At 42.9% G+C, this 17,635-nt stretch overlaps 1 protein-coding gene across 4 annotated transcripts; it reads right to left on the bottom strand.

Moving 5' to 3' along the window:
* Positions 1 to 2,603: 2,603 nt before the first annotated feature.
* On the bottom strand, positions 2,604 to 16,258 carry LOC147887179 (uncharacterized). Of its 4 annotated transcripts, XM_087394141.1 has the most exons (5): positions 13,440 to 16,258; positions 13,028 to 13,173; positions 11,511 to 11,628; positions 3,727 to 3,902; positions 2,604 to 3,164 (listed from the first exon to the last, which is right to left on the bottom strand). In XM_087394141.1, exon 1 carries the CDS (start codon positions 16,180 to 16,182, stop codon positions 13,828 to 13,830), a length of 2,355 nt encoding a protein of 784 aa, XP_087250267.1. In that variant the 5' UTR covers positions 16,183 to 16,258; the 3' UTR covers positions 2,604 to 3,164; positions 3,727 to 3,902; positions 11,511 to 11,628; positions 13,028 to 13,173; positions 13,440 to 13,827. The 4 variants fall into 4 exon arrangements, with proteins under 4 accessions (XP_087250267.1, XP_087250266.1, XP_087250268.1 ...); XM_087394140.1 differs by having other exon boundaries at positions 3,164 to 3,902; XM_087394142.1 differs by lacking the exons at positions 2,604 to 3,164; positions 3,727 to 3,902; positions 11,511 to 11,628 and adding an exon at positions 12,634 to 12,822.
* Between the last annotated feature and the right edge of the window lie 1,377 nt (positions 16,259 to 17,635).

Raw genomic sequence — 17,635 nt, 5'->3', positions numbered from 1 at the left:
CCGCAAATTTGCTCCTTTGAGCAACAACACAAGCGAGGGAGGGGAGAAACACCCCGTGGTCTGCTACAATAGCAATAGCCTAGCAAACAGAGACGAAGAAGCCTCTATTGTTGCGAAGAAACAACTGCAACAAATCATCTGGAAGGGACTACGTAGGATGGAGAATGTAGGGGCAAGGATGGGCTGGGAGCAAGGGAGGGGAGGCGAGCCTAAAGTAGGAGAGAGGGCAAGGGCAAGAGAAAGAAAGAGAGAAAGAAAGGCTATTAGAACCTTCAAGAGAAGAAAAGGTCTATGAGACTGAAAAACCCAAATACAATAGAAAAACTCGAAGAGTGGAACCTCTAAGCAAGCATCCACTCCCAAAAGAAAAACCATCATACTCACGGACATCAGTTATAGATTGAGACTCTTTAGGTTTTGATTTAAACTCCCTCCCTGATGAGAGCCTTGCCTTGATAATAAACAGTCCACTTACCCTCCTTTCTAATTGTCTGCACCTTTGCAAATTTAGTTATCTTTTGCCGAAGTTGGGTTCTAGTGAGTTCTTCTGCTGTCCAAACTTTCATACCTTTCGATTTGTTGGATTGTTTGAGAATGTGAACTCTACTAGCTCTTGTTGCAAATGTGAGTATTGCATGAGAGTACCATTTGAGTGAATTCTAGTCAGGTCATCCTCTGGTCACTCAATGCTTCGTGTTGTCTATATCTCTTCATACCTTTCATCAAATGTCACTTTCACTTGATACCAATCCCTAGGTAACCCATTACTCTGATCTTCAATGCATTCTCTGTATTTGTCCTCTTTGATTGCTATGTTGACTTGTTTTCCTTGCTCATGAGAGATTAAACTGTCAAGCTTAGAGAGAGGGTTTCTCACGCATTGATGTACCGCTTCTTTGATTGAAGAATAGTTGAGCTATTAGTGAATTTGATTCTCCAAGGTAAACAAACACTTCTGGAGCTCTGCTATATGTATTATGAACTATTGGTTTTCTTCTTAAGGTCCTCAATTTACTGTTATAGGTATAACACTTGTGTGTTCATTCTAGTATGAGGCGAAGGGGGGAAGCCACCACTACTTGAGGAGAGGACTTAACTCTTCTACTAGCCATAACATTGAATGGCATAGCTATGTACTCTCTAAAAACAAGGTTATCAAAAAAGCAAGTTTGACTACTACTTGTGGTCTAGGGATGAGTTCTCTTGCAATGGCGAGCTGTGACACATTCGTTTTCTAATCTTTCAAGTTTCGAATTGCAACAAGATGTCTTCAAGAGGTGGCAATGCAACAAACTCGTTTTCAAAGCTGCAATGAAGTTCAAGCTGGACTGTTTTTTTAAGCTATGGCAGGACTGAGACAGTAGCACTTGAGTTTCTAAGTTGCAACGAAGCTATGCAAATTTGTGGCAATGGCATGGCAAACTGACAATGAGCTATGTCAGATTTGTGGCAATGGAGCGACGGATAGACGAAGTAGGCGCTTTCACCACTGATAGACAAGCTAGGATTAGGTTAAGGTAGCGTCCTGGTGTTGCTATTGAGCTACAACAAACCCTTGGCTGAGCCCATGGAGCTCAAGTCAACCAGGAGTAGGAGATGAGAGGCTAGGAGGTTAGGGAGAGACAGAAATCAAGGAAAGAGAGAGAGAGAGAGAGAGAGAGAGAGAGAGAGAGAGAGAGAGAGAGGGGGGGGGTAAGAAGAAGAAGATAAGGGAGGGGAGAAAGAAGGCGACAAGGCCCACTACATGAGAGCCCACTACATGAGAGCTTAAGCAGAGATGATGAATAGCATGGGACTTCAAAGCTAATATTAGTGATCTTCGTCTTCCACCTTTCCTGGTTGAAATGAAGATGTACCCACTCACCTTCCTTGAACTTTACTACCCTCTTTCCCTCATTCGCAGCCACTGCTAAACTCACCTACTACAAAAACAAAATCTTTTGTCTGAATGAGAGGAAGGACCAATGGCTTACCATAAATAATTTCTGCAAGTGCCTTACCTATTGACGAATGTATAACACTATTATAAGCAAACCCCACATAGATAAATACCTTTCCCAAATACCTTGTTCATAAAAAACATAGCCGTATAAAAGCCCAATAAGGTCTTATTGGTAGCTTCACTATAGGATAGCCCAGGAGCTCACACAATGTGTGGAGAGTGGAATCACAAACTTCTTTACTTAATGTGCATCAAGTAGATGTGAAGACTCATCAATAGATAATAATCCAGCCAGATATAGAAACAACCAAAACAATATATTTCCGTCCAAAGCTATGGAAACAATACAAAAGAGATAGATCCAAAGACACACCAGAGCGTGGTCCTTTGATCTTACCACAAGGTACTTCTACTATCTTCCGGATATCTCTAGACTTGAGCCTGCGTGCTCCACCTCGAGCATTTGTAGACTCTCCATCCAATATCTCAGCTTCTTGCTGCCCTGATAGACAGCCTAAGGTTCAACCCTGTGAACTCAGTCTGCAGCACACCTCTGGCTCACCTTCACCTCCAGTGTTGAGGCTCAAGGGAGAGGCTTGCTGGCTGCTCCTGTCTGCACACTCTTGCTGAAGTGCTGAATCCAAAATGAGGCCCGTGTGCAGGGATCAGCCCTTGGTCCAGCCTTCAACCAGGCCTGGTTGGCTGGATATAACCATCCCAACCAGCCTGTCTACCCAGGCCAATCTTCCTGCTGTACTCCCGCCATGTTGCACCACATACAGGGCCTGATCCAGGTTGTTTTCCTGCCCACACCCACTGCCACGTGGCTCACCATACAAGTTTCTGTACCCCAGGATACCCTGCCATCTTTCCTTCTCAAGGTCGCCATCTGATGCAGCCATGCTGGTCCCTCTAGGTACATCTCTCTTCTCTCTTTGATTCCTGCCCCCATGGCAGCCATAGTGCTGCCCATGTGGCCTTCCATCAGTTCCCAGGTCCACCCCCCCCTGTTATCCTAGTATGGCGGCTTACAAATGGGGAGGTGACCTTTCCAACAAAGTCGACATCATCTTTGTAGAGCTTCTTCATGGCTTTCAACTCTTCCGATGTATTAGACAATGCATCAACTACAACATTCTCTTTGCTAGAAATATGCTGAATTCATAGTTGCACGCTGAAACGGAAACGGTAATGGTAGAAACGCCGGAGTTTCCGGGCTGAGCTGAAACGGTAAAATGAGCAATGGAAATATGGTACAATTTATGTGTAAAAATAAATTTATGAGGAGAAGGGGGAGGAAGAGAATGAGTAGTAGGAGGAGGAGGATGGAGAGGAGGGGGAAGAGTAGGAGGAGGAGGGGGGGAGAGTATGGGGACTCCAGAGGATGAAGGAAGAGTATGGGGAGAAAGAGGAAGGACAGCAAGAGAATGAGGAGAGGAGGAGGATGGAGAGGCTAGGGTAGGAGAATGGAGAGGTTAGAGTAGTAGAGGGTAGTAGAGTGGAGAGGCTAGAGTAGGAGATGGAGAGAGTAGGGGAGTAGAGGCTAGAGTAGGAGAATGGAGAGGGTAGAGGAGAATGGAGAGGCTTGAGGGTGTTTTAGAAAAATCCCCCCAAAATGTTATTTATTTTTTAAATAGAAAATATTTTAAATTAAAAAAAAAACAGGCAACCAGAAATGCCGTTTCGGAAACGGCTGGCATTTCCGTTTCTGTTTCAGCCGCAAGGAACGTCGTTTCATGCAACTATGGCTGAATTTGAAAATTAAATGCAGGAAAAAAAATTACCCTTCACACATGCTTTTCTTGAACCAAGGGCTGTTGTATAAAATACTCAAGACTCTGATGTCCTGTGTGTATAATAAATTCAGCACCCAGAAGATACCGCTTTCAGTTCTTGAGAGCATGAACACGCTTTTCTTGAACCAAGGGCTGCTGTATAAAATACTCAACACTCTGATGTCCTGTGTGTATAATAAATTCAGCACCCAGAAGATACCGCTTTCAGTTCTTGAGAGCATGAATAACTACCAAGAATTAATAGAGATGGTTAGAAACTTGATTTCAAATAGAGGAACTCACTCTTCTTTCCATTTACATAAAACTTATTCTCTGGAATGTCCCAACACAACCGGCAAAATCTTCTTTTCTTTTGGTAAACAAAATAATATCATTAAAAAAGTAGCACCACTGGTGTCACCCATCCTTGGGGCATCGGATCAGCCTCAGAGCAAGAGATTAGTGCAAAGAGATAATCCAAGGACTCTACAGAAGCTAATTCACTGGAGGTTGAACCTGGATCATAAAGAAATAGAGTTGATGTATCACGAACCATACTTCAAGATTTCAGTAAAACATAACATGAGCCTATCCATGTTTTCCTTTCTATAGGGACATTCCAAGAACTTGTGAGCTCCATCACAACAGATACATAGACGTGCATCCTTGTGCTTCTTGATTCTTGAAGGGGGCTAATTCTACCCATTTTCTCGACTGTCCTGAAGGTTTCCAGCTTGATTTTCTTACCGCTTATTCCTCCTGAAGAGCTGAAAACTAATATGTTTCTTTCCCCCCTCCAGTTGGGATTACGACCTGCTGATGATTTCACATTAAACATATCTAAATCCTGGCACAAATGCCTTGAAGTCCACTCATAGATTTACTTGCTCGCTGATCTTGATCTTTATGAGTGAAGACTAGAACCTTTATAGTTGTCTAGAAACGATCCACATACTATCCAACTGTCTCGCCTTGCCTTGGCTGAAACGTACAACATATCTCGCTTGAAATTAGGTGGTAAGAACTGTTCCGGTAGCATAACATTGAGTTCAACAATTACCTTTTGTGCTTCCATCGTCTAGTGCCATAGATCTGCTGAACCATCATGAAAAAGAGTAATAAAGTTGATCTTTGCTCCCACTGTCTTGGTTCGCTCCTCTCTCGCAGAGTATGTATCCAATTGCCACTGAACCATCAAGGAAAAAAGTAGCAAAGTTTATCTTTGCTCTCTCAGTTGGTTCCTCCCTCGCATAGTATGTATCCAATTGCCGCTGAACCATCAAGGAAAGAGTAGCAAAGTTTATCTTTGCTCTCTCAGTTGGTTTGTTCCTCCCTCGCATAGTATGTATCCAATTGCCGGTGAGCCATCAAGGAAAAAAGCAGCGAAATTTATCTTTGCTCTCTCAGTTGGTTTCTCCCTTGCGTAGTATGTATCTACCTGCCATGTGCAAGATAACAAGATTGACCGTTCCTGGTCCCATTGCATTCATTCCAAGCATTCCGGAAAAATTCCCCATCATACCTAGGCATAGCAGTCTACATCCCTAACTGCATCCCAATGTTACCATCAATCACGTTAGGTATCATAGCCGGCATACCTCCGAACATCGGTCCCCGATAGCCTTGCATGCAAGGCTGAAATCCATAAGGGAAATTTCCAAGCATCCCCATGCCTTGCTCAGGCTGTCCAACCATCGCCTGAAACACTGAACCACCTCCGAAGTAACCTATGGGGATAGAAGATGGAGGGAAAGTATGCTGTCCCGAACCAAAAATGCTCTGGGGATTTTCACCCATACCTGATGCAGGAGGCATTGCGCCAAGTTGCAGAGTCTTCTTCTTCTTCTTCTTCTTCTCAAGCTTGAAAGGGGCATTCACCAATTTTGCAAAGCATAAATCCTGCACTGTGCAAAAGTCTAAGCGGTTCCCTGCAACTGTACCCTGAATTAATCGTTCATCTGCATTTAGATCTTCAACCTCTTCCTCTTCATGACGAGAACCCTCAACAGGCTGTTCTTCATCTTCCTCCCACCATGCAGTACAATCAAAGGACCTCAATTTCTCCTCAGCATCTGTGCTATGTGCCATGACTGAAAAATTCGCTTGGCTGCAAATTTATTACAGCAATTAGTATTTGCTGTCCTGACCCAAACAAAAACCACGGGCTCACCCTCTTGAAGAAGATGGCGATGTCCCGGCAACAAACCACTGTAACTGGCCTTTGGGATCTCCAAAGGGCAGTGAATAGTTAATAACCAATGAATACTTAATTTACAGCTACTTAGAGCTTTTCACGGCAAAAAAAACAATTAGAACACAACACCCGAGATATAGATTGCCCTCGTCTTGCACCAAACACCAGATTGGCCCTAAATTTAGCGCCCCTTTTGGTATTCTTTATCTTTTATTCAGAAGGTATTTCGATACAAAGAAAACACTATTGTGCATCAGCCCAAAGTCACCCAAGTGAATAATCCGTTCACATGCACTTCCGTCCTACTATGCAATCACAGAAAAGGCATCCCAGTCTAGTGCAACCTTCGATAGCACCCTTCTTCCAATTCTGGCTGAGGGTTCTAACCTAGCAGATCTGATACCCACTAGGGGAGTCTTGGAAGGAGAGAAATCAACCCAATCTCTCTTGGTAGCTCTACTACCCGTCAAGGGAATCCTGGCAAGACAGAGGCCAGTAACACAACCACACTTGGCTGTTCCTACCAAACAGAAAGGCCAGCTTCACAAAGCAATAGGATTTGAAGGTTTTGAGGCAGTAGGAAAACTCCTGGAAAGCAATCAACCGATCGGAAAGCTTGGAAACCCTGGGAGAGTAGCAAACATGAAAACAAATCTCCCTAGGCAGGTTCTCTAGGGGAGTCACATGTTTGTGTGTGTGTGTTGTAGAGGTACATCTAGTGCTATGATGTGTCTAGTGTGTGACCTAAGTGATGATGTAAGCCAAAGGCCCCCACATCGAGGTTCCTTTAATTTAGGCCAGTCCCACTGATGTAGGGGTTGATTGCCACTAATTTAGGGGAGGTGCCTATACCATCCTTTCTTTCTATAAAATGGAGGTCATTCCTTCATTCTAATACGTGGATTTTGCCTCACTTGTGCTCTCACTCTTTGTGCCATGATGAATCTTCTACCCCACACTCCTCTACATCTTCTGGCCAATCATTTTCAGTTTTGCACTGATCTGGGCTGCTCAGTGACCTCCAACAATTCGTCTTTAGGATTTCTCATATGGGAGGCCAACCAGGTGCTTCGAGGGTTGGCGAATTTCTCCAGCAGGCCTCCGTTTCCACGGTTGCTTTGCTGATTTTCACCTGCTAGACACATGCACCATAGAGCAAGCCCTTGAACATACTTATCCCAACATACCCCTCCTCAAGGGTTTGCCTCTTGCAATGTCAAGGATACATCTAGACTCATAGTTTCTCATGCCATCTCATGGTGACACATATCACATGACCTACATCATATGATGACCAGATGTGATTTACAAAAGATAAAACACATAGCATTCTTTTTGGAGTACTACTCCAGGCAGAGAACCTCAAAATTTGACCAAGTGATGATAAGCAAAAATTCAAAGACAAGTTGCTCAATAGCATTCTTTTTGGAGTACTACTCCAGGTAGAGAACCTCAAAATTTGACCAAGTGATGATAAACAAAAATTCAAAGACAAGTTGCTCAAAAGGCAAAGTCCTTGTCTTCTACCACAAAGTTGGATGCTTCTTTTGCTAATGGAGTTCTCTCTTCAACCAGATTTGTCATAATCCTCTTTTTCTCATTGCAAAACTTTTCAAAGTGATTATTCTTTTCACAATATGGGTAAGGGTTGATTCTATAACAATCCTTCTCAAGGTGATTGTTCTTCCCACAGTGTTTACAAGCCTTGTACTTACTCTTTGAAAACTTCACTGCAAGTGCCTCTGTATGCATTTTGCCCATTCTTTCCTCTTGTTGTAAGGCAATGATGATGCCTTCTAATGAGGGTTGAGGAAGATTCTTCAAAGTAGTAACCACATAGTCAAACTCCTGAGACATGCTCTTTAAAAGCACTGCCATTGCATCATTCTCAGTGACAGGAGAATTAATTGAAGCTAGTTGTGTCATAATACTTCTCATAGTGTTGACATGAGCAGCAACATTATCTCCCTCCACTTTAAGTTCAAAGAACTTAATTTTCAGATTTAATTTGGAAGTATGAGAGCTAGCACCAAACAATATGTCTTACTTGTGCCATGCTTCAAAAGGGGATTCCAAATCTGAAATGTCGTGTACATAGTCATCACCCAAACCTAATGCAATGATGGCATAGGCTTTCTCAATTCTCTTTGCATCTACAGGTGTAGAAGTAGAGTCAATGGCTTTTCCTTTACCTTTTGTTGTAGTTGATTCACTTTCCTGAGAGGTTTGAGTTCCTTCCTTGACTAAGTCCCATAGATTTTCCTTCATAAGCATAAACTTTATCTTCATCTACCAAGTATGGAATCCTTGGCCATTGAACTTGTCAATTTTATAAGTAGCCATGAGAGGGTCTTACCTTTGTCAAGCAGTGTCTACTCTCTTACAAAATGACTAATTTTGTGGAACAAAGAAATCTCCCTCACCATACAAATGTAGATTGCTAGAGATAAATTCAGAGAATCCTAATTGTTTAGCATATTCATACCCTGTTGGCTTCTCCCAAAGTTTCTTGGCTGGGGTCTTCTTCACTTTGAATTTTGTTCTTCTTGTAGTCTTCTTCAAATGATTAGCATTAGAAGAACCTTTAGAGCTTGGATTTTGACAAGAGATCAGTCCCAACTGAATTTCAATTGAAAAAAGCATTCTCTGATCTGTACTTTGGCATTACTTCAATCCGCAAGCATCACTCTAGCATTCACTCTAGCATCAAATGTCCAAAATTGTCAAAAATGCATTGCAGTAGACTAGCTCAACTTGGAGGGCACAATTCACACAATTGAAGAAGAGTTTGAGAGGGCTTTTTGTGCAAAACTAAAGCTTGAATACCCAAGTGAGTTCACCACAGAGCATTGCTGAAATAGTGCGCCTTTTTGTTTGGGAGAGTTGCACCTTCTTTGACTGTCTTTTCTCTGATTTCTCCTTACTCCAGCAAGCATTGGTCTTCAAAATTCATCAGCAGTAGGCTCTAGGCATGGACCAACTTGTGCTAGAAGGGCTCAGGCAATGGTTGAGCAAAAGGGCGAAATTGCGTGTTTTGACGTTTCAGCTTGCTTGGATCAACGCGGGTGGAATACACCATCTTTGGGAGAATGCTCTGGCCAAGGGAGCGCCCCATGGTGTAGAAACTCCAGCTGGAAGAGCTTGGCAAAAGTCGCAAGGAATGGGGAGAACAGAGCTAAGCAAATTCTGAGAAGGAAGAAGGAAGAAAGCTCAAAACGAGGTGTTGGAGAAGATGATGAGGTGGCACTACTAAAATGAGTTCTACAAATCCTACCAGCTCTGATACCAAATGTAGAGGAGTGTGGGGTAGAAGAGATGCATCATGCCACAAAGAGTGAGAGCACAAGTGAGGCAAAATCAATGTATTAGAATGAAGGAATGACCTCCATTTTATAGAAAGAAAGGATGGTGTAGGCACCTCCCCTAAATCAATGGCAATCAGCCCCCACATCAGTGGGACTGGCCTAAATCAAAGGAACCTCCATGTGGGGGCCTTTGGCTTACATCATCACGTAGGTCACACACTAGACACATCATAGTACTAGATGTGCCTCTACAACACACACACACACAAACATGTGACTCCCCTAGATGCACACATGCACCATAGAGCAAGCCCTTGACCATACTTATCCCAACAGATTAGGCCTCTGGTAAATTACGAATTTCCAGAACAGCCTGGCAAGCTCCTAGAGATTGTGAAATTGGATGGATCAGCCCTGTAAACACACCAACCAGTGAATCGCTTTGTCTGGAAGCGGAAACAAGCCTGGATCAATGCACAAACTGAAAACGCAGGCCTTGGCAGCACCCTGATGAATTGCAATTTCAGAAATCAGCTCCTGGAACAACTATGGTGAATTGCAATTTCATGTAAGCATTTAGGAACGGCGATTTTGCAGTCTGGACTGAGAAACTGGCTCTTGGATGGTGTGTGGATAGCTGGGAAGGAAGAAAAACGAGATTCTGATCTGAAAATCCACTTGATCCAAGAATAGCTTCCTTTGCTTGCCCTGCAAGTCACGGCAAGCAAGTCACTGGATTTTTACCCCTCTCTAACCCTCAGATCCTTTGCCTTGGCCCATGGAATTAATTGCACTGAAATGTCCTTTACAAATTTAATCAGTTTGAGGTTAGGTCAGTCACTGTAAATTCCTAAAAATTAGAAATTCACGTCCCCGTGACACATTGTCTAATTATTGTCTACACATCTATGCACAATACACATTAAGGAAAGAAGCTTTGGATTTGAATACATATATCTAGATGAATCCAGGAACATTCCCAAACTCATATTCTAAAAATACAACATAGTGCAATTTCAATCTCATGATAATCACTCATAAGGTTGAAAACCATAAACTCCAGCACGCATAGCAAGGACTAGCTACTATGACATCCCCACTGACGTTGTCAGCGCCCAACAGTGCTGAGTGGGTGTAGACCATAGTATAAAAATATGCTCTCACACATACAAATCCACACACCCACAAATACTTGAGCATCCATTTATACAAAGTCTTTGTACTGAGCTTTGTCAGCAGTCCGGAGGTGAAGGGCAAACTCAGCCATGACGAAGGCATTAAGGAAAGAAGTTTTGGATTTGAATACATCACTATGCGAGTTCCTGGGCTCTCTAACTCTACTTTGGGGTTAGCTTCCGTTATGCATACCCTCTATTGTGTTCTCTAAAAACTGGAGATATAAGGCGATTTATGAATGCACTTCTTCTGCTCTTGCGACTCTCGCTCATCTGCTCCACTTTATCCACAACACTAATAGACATCCTCTGCTCCATCTTGAGTTAATGGCTTCTAAGACAACTGCTCCTTTGCCATAGCATCACACATAACCTCATTCATCCCCTAACACTCATTCACTATGTTGTGTTAGTTCACTCAATTTTGAAAAAAACACAAAGAACAAAGTTGATTTTTATGATTATACATCCTCCAGTTTTTTTGTAATTAAAAAAACCTACAAATAAAAATTATTCAAACGATAACATTTCTATCGCAAAAGATTACAAGAAATCTCTGAAAAAAATAAAAAACAAAAACCCTTTTTTATGAGTGCATAACTTTTATTAGTAGGAATAACTTCTTTATTAGTACAAATAAAGTTTTATTCATACGAATAAAGCTCAATGACATGGTGATATGGCAATGATTGTTTGTCCAAATTTTACCCCTCATCCTATCTTTCAGCCAAAAATCATAAATATTTTGAATCTTGAATTCAAGTCTTCTCACCTAGCTTATTCATAACATAGCCTCTCAATGCTTTGAATAGCTCCTAGGCCCCCATCTGCTGGACCGTCATCAGCTATGCCTTATCCAATGATACTGTGGCTGTGACCTTCAACAGGAGGTTGATGAACGGTGGGCTCTGAGGTACACATTCATTTTTTACATTTTTCGTGATGCAACTTTATATGTATATTTTGGATTGTATGTCTAAATACCAACTATGGAAAAGATTAAAGATATATGGGGTTCAAAGAAATCAAGTTTTTTCTTAGTTACATATGGAGAATGAGCATGCAATATTTGATGGAATGTGTTTCATCCTGCTTCTTCTCTCCGACCACCACTTATACCTTTTTGGCTGTCCATTGAGGATTAGTTGGGGCTGCCTTCTGTTGCATAGGCGCTTCATTCCTTTGAACCTTCAAGTTTCTTTGTGGAACACACTTTTTCGAATCACCTACATCTTGACTTCATAGCAGGCAGCAGCACAACATATTAGTTGAAAGTCAAACTGTTAGTAGCAATGGAAGAAATCATTTGACACAGGCATATGGAAAGCTTCAGCAAGCAGAAGTAAATTAAGTAGTAGCGCTCAGAGAATACAAGACCCAAGCAGCAACAAAGCCACACCCAAGCCTGCTTTGCCTGTCCTTTCTGGCTTTTATTTGCAGCCATGTCTATTCACACAGAAATCACAGGCTGCAGCTCCCACTACATCCATACAGCCTCCATTTCCATCGATGCATCATTTACTTCATCATCACACCTCCATCTTTCTGTTGAGGCTTTATTTAAATAAAGCTATCTGTCAGCTTGGGTGCCCATCTCAGTAATGCCTTTCATCCATAACTCTTTTCTAGGGCAGGCACATAGCTTCTCTATAGTCAATAATTGGTCCAAAACGATACAAGAAACTAGTCGGTGTTCCAACAAGAATCAACCCGCATGACCAGCAGGTAAATTCATTTTGCACGGGTAGAGTCGGAACTTAAGTCCAACTTGTTAATTTACCTTTATCAGAAAAAGAAGATTGCTTCACATTTGATGCTAACGACAAGATGCACTCCCATCTTCTTCCTTGCAGGTATTTTGATCATTGAATTTCTCAAGGAAAATATATCCAAAAATTGTCTGCAGGGGTCCTCCCGAGTAGCTTCTACCAAGAGAACTAATAGAGTAGGGAGTGGCTCCCCTTTTTTCTCGGAGTCCACCACAGGTTTGAGACCTTGTGCTTTATAGCTCTTCTTGATGAGCAGGTTGTTTGGCCACTCAGGGTATTTTGTTTGTCATGCTATGTATGATGTATTTCTACCATGAGCATTGCTCTTGCAGTTTTTTCTTTCCTTTGAAAAAGAAAATAAATGAACCATAGGTCGGGAAAGCGAGAAGGACCTCTACAAGAGAGAAGGGGGAGAAAAGAGCAACCAACATCTCTCCATCAAGGCCACAGATAGTATTTCATATAATGCTCTATCTAACAAATAAACATGCTCATACTATTCAATGCATACTATTCAGTGCATCGTCATGGATGGAAAATCAATAGGAAACAAAGGAAACAAAACATGAAGGAAGACGTGCGGCAGACTCTCCTGGGTAACGTGGTTCTTTCAGTGCCACTCAACTGATGAATAAAGTAATGAAATCAGTCCTTCAAGTTTCCTTCAATCACAAAGTTCAACATGAGGAGAATTGAAATTAGTTACGATGTAGATTTATCATTGTAGTCCATAGCTGAAACTCTGAACCCACTGTCTTATATCAAGATTTACCATTTGAAATGGAAAAAGTTAAAACACATTTTAACACAAACACAAGTGAATCAGCGATAGGAGGACTTCGTAAAACAATAAAGAAACAGCCATACCATAGGCTGAAGGCAAGTTGCCCCCTTTGAGGCATCAAATGGAAATGGAGATGGTGCACTGAAAATGAATGTATAAAAGCTCTCCAGGAAACCCTTCGAAACCCGCGGACATATGGCAACCCTGGACAGAAACATGCCATCAGCAGCTTTCATGCTGGTTATGTTGCATTAACGTGGAGATCAAACAGACTTTACCAAAATGGCTTCTCCATTATTGAAAAAATCACCAAAAACAAAATGAAATCTACACCAAAAATCACTGCTCCTATGTCGTTACATAATAAATCAAATGCCAGCTGAGCAAGGGAAGGATAATTCTTGCACATGACATCATTGCTGGTGCTTCATTGTGGAACAAAAGAAAGAAAATGGGGAGGGCCAGATGGCCCCTGACTGACCTATCCTCTCCCACATGTCGATGCTCATGTATGTCAATGAAAGAACTACCACTGACAGGATGGGCAGGGCAACATGGAATGCCTGAGTGATTATTTTAAGAACTTCCTCTGGAGAGCCCCTCCACTCTTGCCAAAAGGCAAACGACAACTCTGCATGCAAGGAGCCAACCTCGGCCCTTTTTTGCCAGCCCACTATGTCATGATTCAAGCTCTGCGAATGAAGTTCAAGGAAAAACCTTGCTGATGGTGTAGTTGTTGAAGTATGTCATGGTAGAGAGAACCATTGGCCGCATGTAAAGATCCAGACAAAATAGTACTCTCATCTGGATGAATCCTGTTCAGACGCTGCTGTAGAGAAAAATGAACCATTTTGCAGGGGGCTCAGGCAAATCCCTAAATTGTTTAAAAACGCAATGCTTTGAACACAGTTTTGTTTTTTAAGGATTCCAAAACTTGAGCATATTCATGCATTTTGTTAGCTTTCTTTAAGCCATCAATCAATGCAATGCAGACTGTCGTTGAGGGAACACGCCTGCTTTTTCTCATGTGTCCAAATATTTCAAAAGCCTTAACCACCTTGTTCTCCTTACAAAGGCTTTCAATCAATATGCTGTATGAAAGGCCTTCAGGTACCCATCCTTTCTCTGACATATCTTGTAAAACAATACAAGCCTCCTGTACTCTGCCCGCATTGCAGAGACCATCAATCACTTGAGTGTATGCGTATACCCCAGGACCAAAACCCTTTTGTGTGATCTTGTCTAAAAGGAAGCAGCCTGCACCAATCTTCTCATGTGTACAAAACCCATCGAGTAGTATCCTGTTTGTGATAGCATCAACCACAAAACTGCCTTCTGGCATTTGATCTAACACCTTCGTAAGGTCATCATATTTATTTAGCTTGCTAATGCTACTGATAAGTGTGTTGAATGTGACGGCACTGGGCATAAAACCGTTTTCAACTAAGGCATGGTGCACGTTGAGCGCCTCATCAAATCTGTTGACCTTCAAAAGAAGACCAAGGAAAGCATTATGAGTGAAAGAGTCCTTTTTTATGCCGTTCCTGTCCATTTCAAGCAGTAAATTATTAGCCTCATCCAGCTCATTTGCCCGGCAAAGACCATCAAGTAAAGTATTATATGTAATGGTGGTGGGAAGGCATCCCTTTCCTGGCATTCTCTGAAAGAGTTCATAGGCCTTCTTGACTCTACCTATCTTGCAAAGACCGTGTATGAGAGAGTTATAGGTGACTACATCAGGACGGCAGTTTGCTTTCCACATATTATGAAACAAAGTGAAGGACTCGGCCAATCGGCCACCTTTACAATAAGCATTGATGAGAATGTTGTAAGTCTCAACAGAGGGCGAACAACCCTGTTTCATGATATCCTCGTATATCCTGCGAGCCTCATCCACTCTTTCGGCCTTGCAAAGGCCATTTATCAGCGTATTGTAGGTGACAATGGTGGGCGAGCAGCAGCGCTCCAACATTTCGTTGAAAAACCTGTAAGCATCATCTATTTTACCAGCCTTACAAAGTCCATTTATTAAAGTACTGTAGATGAAAACGTTTGGAACACAACCTTTAGCCCCCAACTGAGAGAACAATTGAATTGACTTCTCCAATTTGCCAGCTTTACAAAAGCCATCCATGAGTGCACTATAAGTCACAACGTCAGGGTTATGTCCGACCCCTTGCATTTCTTCAAGGACCAACTGTGCTTCGTCTGTCATGCCTGCCTTGCAAAGCCCAGTAATGAGGGATGTATAAGAAATTAGATCAGGGAAGCACAGGATTTTGCTGGACGCTTCCAAAAGGGCGCGCGCCTCTTCCAGTTTCCCAGCTTTCCCAAGACCGAGGAGGAGGTTGTTGAACGTAATTTTGTCAGGCCTGTGGCCAGCAGCAAGCAATTGGCGGTATACAGTTTGAGCATCGTCGATGCGATCGGCTTTCACAACTACGTCAATCAGTGCATTGAAAGTAGGCAATGTAGGAGTGCAGATGAAATTGCCCAATTCTTTCAGAGTCTCTATCGATTCTTGAACCATCCCAGCAAGCCCATAGCTTTTGATCAACAGGGTGAAAGCTTCGGCTGGAATTGTGAGCCCCTTCTTTCTCATTCCTTTAAGCACTGCCCATGCCTCATCGAACTGCCGTCTCTGCGCTATCCTTCGTATCAACAGATCGCAAATGCGCATAAACTTCCGACAACCATCATGTTGGTTAGGCGTGCACAAGTGCTCCGAGACGGCCCAAATGAAGAATCGGAAAGCCACACGAATTTCGCTTTGGGTCCGGATGACCTGGAGCACGTGATCGGGGGTAAACTTGGCAGCAACGCAGTGCGTCAAATCGCGCTGCACGCGAGAGCTCCACTTCCCCTGAGCAAGGACATGGGCCAAAGCCTGCAGTTCCCGAAGAAACTGAGGAGGAAATTCCTGAGAGGGGAGGGGAAACCAGCCAAAAGTCTCGCGACGGTAGGACTGGAAACTGCGGGGGCGATCGAGGGAAGGGAGGGAGGAGGGAGGGGAGTAGAGAGGGCGAAGTCCATGACCACGTTTGCGAGCAGTAGAGGCAAAGCGGCAAGGGAAGCTTGGCCATCGCCATAGCCACAGCTCAAGCTTTCTGGGACTCAACAGCACAAAGCTTGACATCAAAAAACAAACTATGAGTAATTGCCAAAACTCCCGCTGCCATCCATGCAAGCTGCTACTCCTGTTGATGCTGCCATCGATGCAAGCTCCTGCTCGTCGCATGTGCTGAGCGTCTGACTCTCGGACTCCCTCTCACCATCGCCATATGCATTCCCGCCTCCTGCTATTGCTGCCCTCGCTCTGCGGTCCCGTAAGGATGCCTGCGCATAACTGTGCGGTAAACTGCGGATGCCTCCAGAGTACTCCGTCACAGATTCGGAAAGTTCAGACTGCACAGACAGATCAGCTTATTCTGGAGGATTCTCAGATTGGTGAAGACCGAAATAGGGAAGAGAAAATGAGAGGCGAATGAAAGAAGAAGGTGACACCAATTTTCTCATTGCCACAGAGCTCACACATAAGGGTCTATGGATCAAGCCAACCTTCTCAAGCCTATGCTTCCTAGTTGAATTACATTCAATCATTCATTAGGCCTGCCCACGATCAAACACGGTGGCAATGCCACTAGACCCTCCAAGAGAATAGAGAAGTTGCCTTTGGGGAATAACATGGGATACCACAATCTAACCCTAAAGTTCTAACTAAAACTACCACTATAATTACACTTAATAGTAACCTTGAACAAGTCAACGTGACTTTTCTCAAAGGAAAACCATAATCTACACAAAGCCACACCCATTCCATAGGCCCCTTGCAAGGCCAAAAAGTAAAGAAAAAGGAATCCACTGAAATGGTGTGGAGGATGACCAGAGGAGAGAGAGAGAGAGAGAGAGAGAGAGGGGAGGGTGTGGAAGAAAAGGTGGAGATCATGAGTAAGAAGACTTGAGGAGATAAAGAAGGGAAGAGAGAGAGAGAGAGAGAGAATGTCAACCACTTTAAAGTCTGCATTGAAGTCCAATGAAGAAGAGCCAATAGGAAAAATGCACTTCCAAAAATTTAAGAAATGCCTAATTTTTGCTTTGCCAAAACTGCATCATTGCTAAGGCTACCCAGAGGGAAGGCCAAATACTGTAAAGGATGCAGCATTCGAAAGACGGTTTCAACAGGTGTGCATGAGCTCTGGGAAGTGTAACCATGCTTGTACATTGAGGATGAGTAGATGCACTCGCATTGACTTTCCTCTACCCTCTGGCATAGAATTGCCATTTGTAGGAGGCGAAGGGGAGCGAGTTAGAGAGGGCCTAGGTGGAGGCGGTGGTAGGCGAGGCATAGGGGAAGGGGTGGGAGAGGGGCAGGGGAAGGTTGGAGGTTAATTAGGTTAGCTTGATTTAGATTAGGGGATTTAGCTTAGGTTAATATTTTAATTAAATCACCAATGAAAATTTTCAAATAATCATGCAAATTTTCCATCCAATCCAAATTCAATCCAAATTCCCAATGAGAACACAATTAAAACAGAAAATTACAAACTCAATGCAAAAAGTTTGACGCGAATCCAAAGCTCGAGCAAAAAGTTAGAGAATTTTTAGAATTAGTAGACCCATTTTTAGTATTCTAAAAGTACTTGGCACCCACCCATCTTCATTAGAGTGCATTCCCACCTAAGGGAAATGTA

The sequence above is a fragment of the Dipteris shenzhenensis genome, chromosome 23 (genome assembly GCF_047967505.1).
Source record: "Dipteris shenzhenensis isolate YYH24624 ecotype China chromosome 23, Dip_SZ_1.0, whole genome shotgun sequence".
Classification (NCBI taxonomy): domain Eukaryota; kingdom Viridiplantae; phylum Streptophyta; class Polypodiopsida; order Gleicheniales; family Dipteridaceae; genus Dipteris; species Dipteris shenzhenensis.
Note: the sequence above shows the minus strand (reverse complement) of the source record. Positions and strands in the feature narration are given on the sequence as shown.

Coding starts and splice junctions, on each gene's coding strand:
- LOC147887179 (XM_087394141.1), bottom strand. CDS start 16,182: ATGCGACGAGCAGGAGCTTGCATCGATGGCAGCATCAACAGGAGTAGC.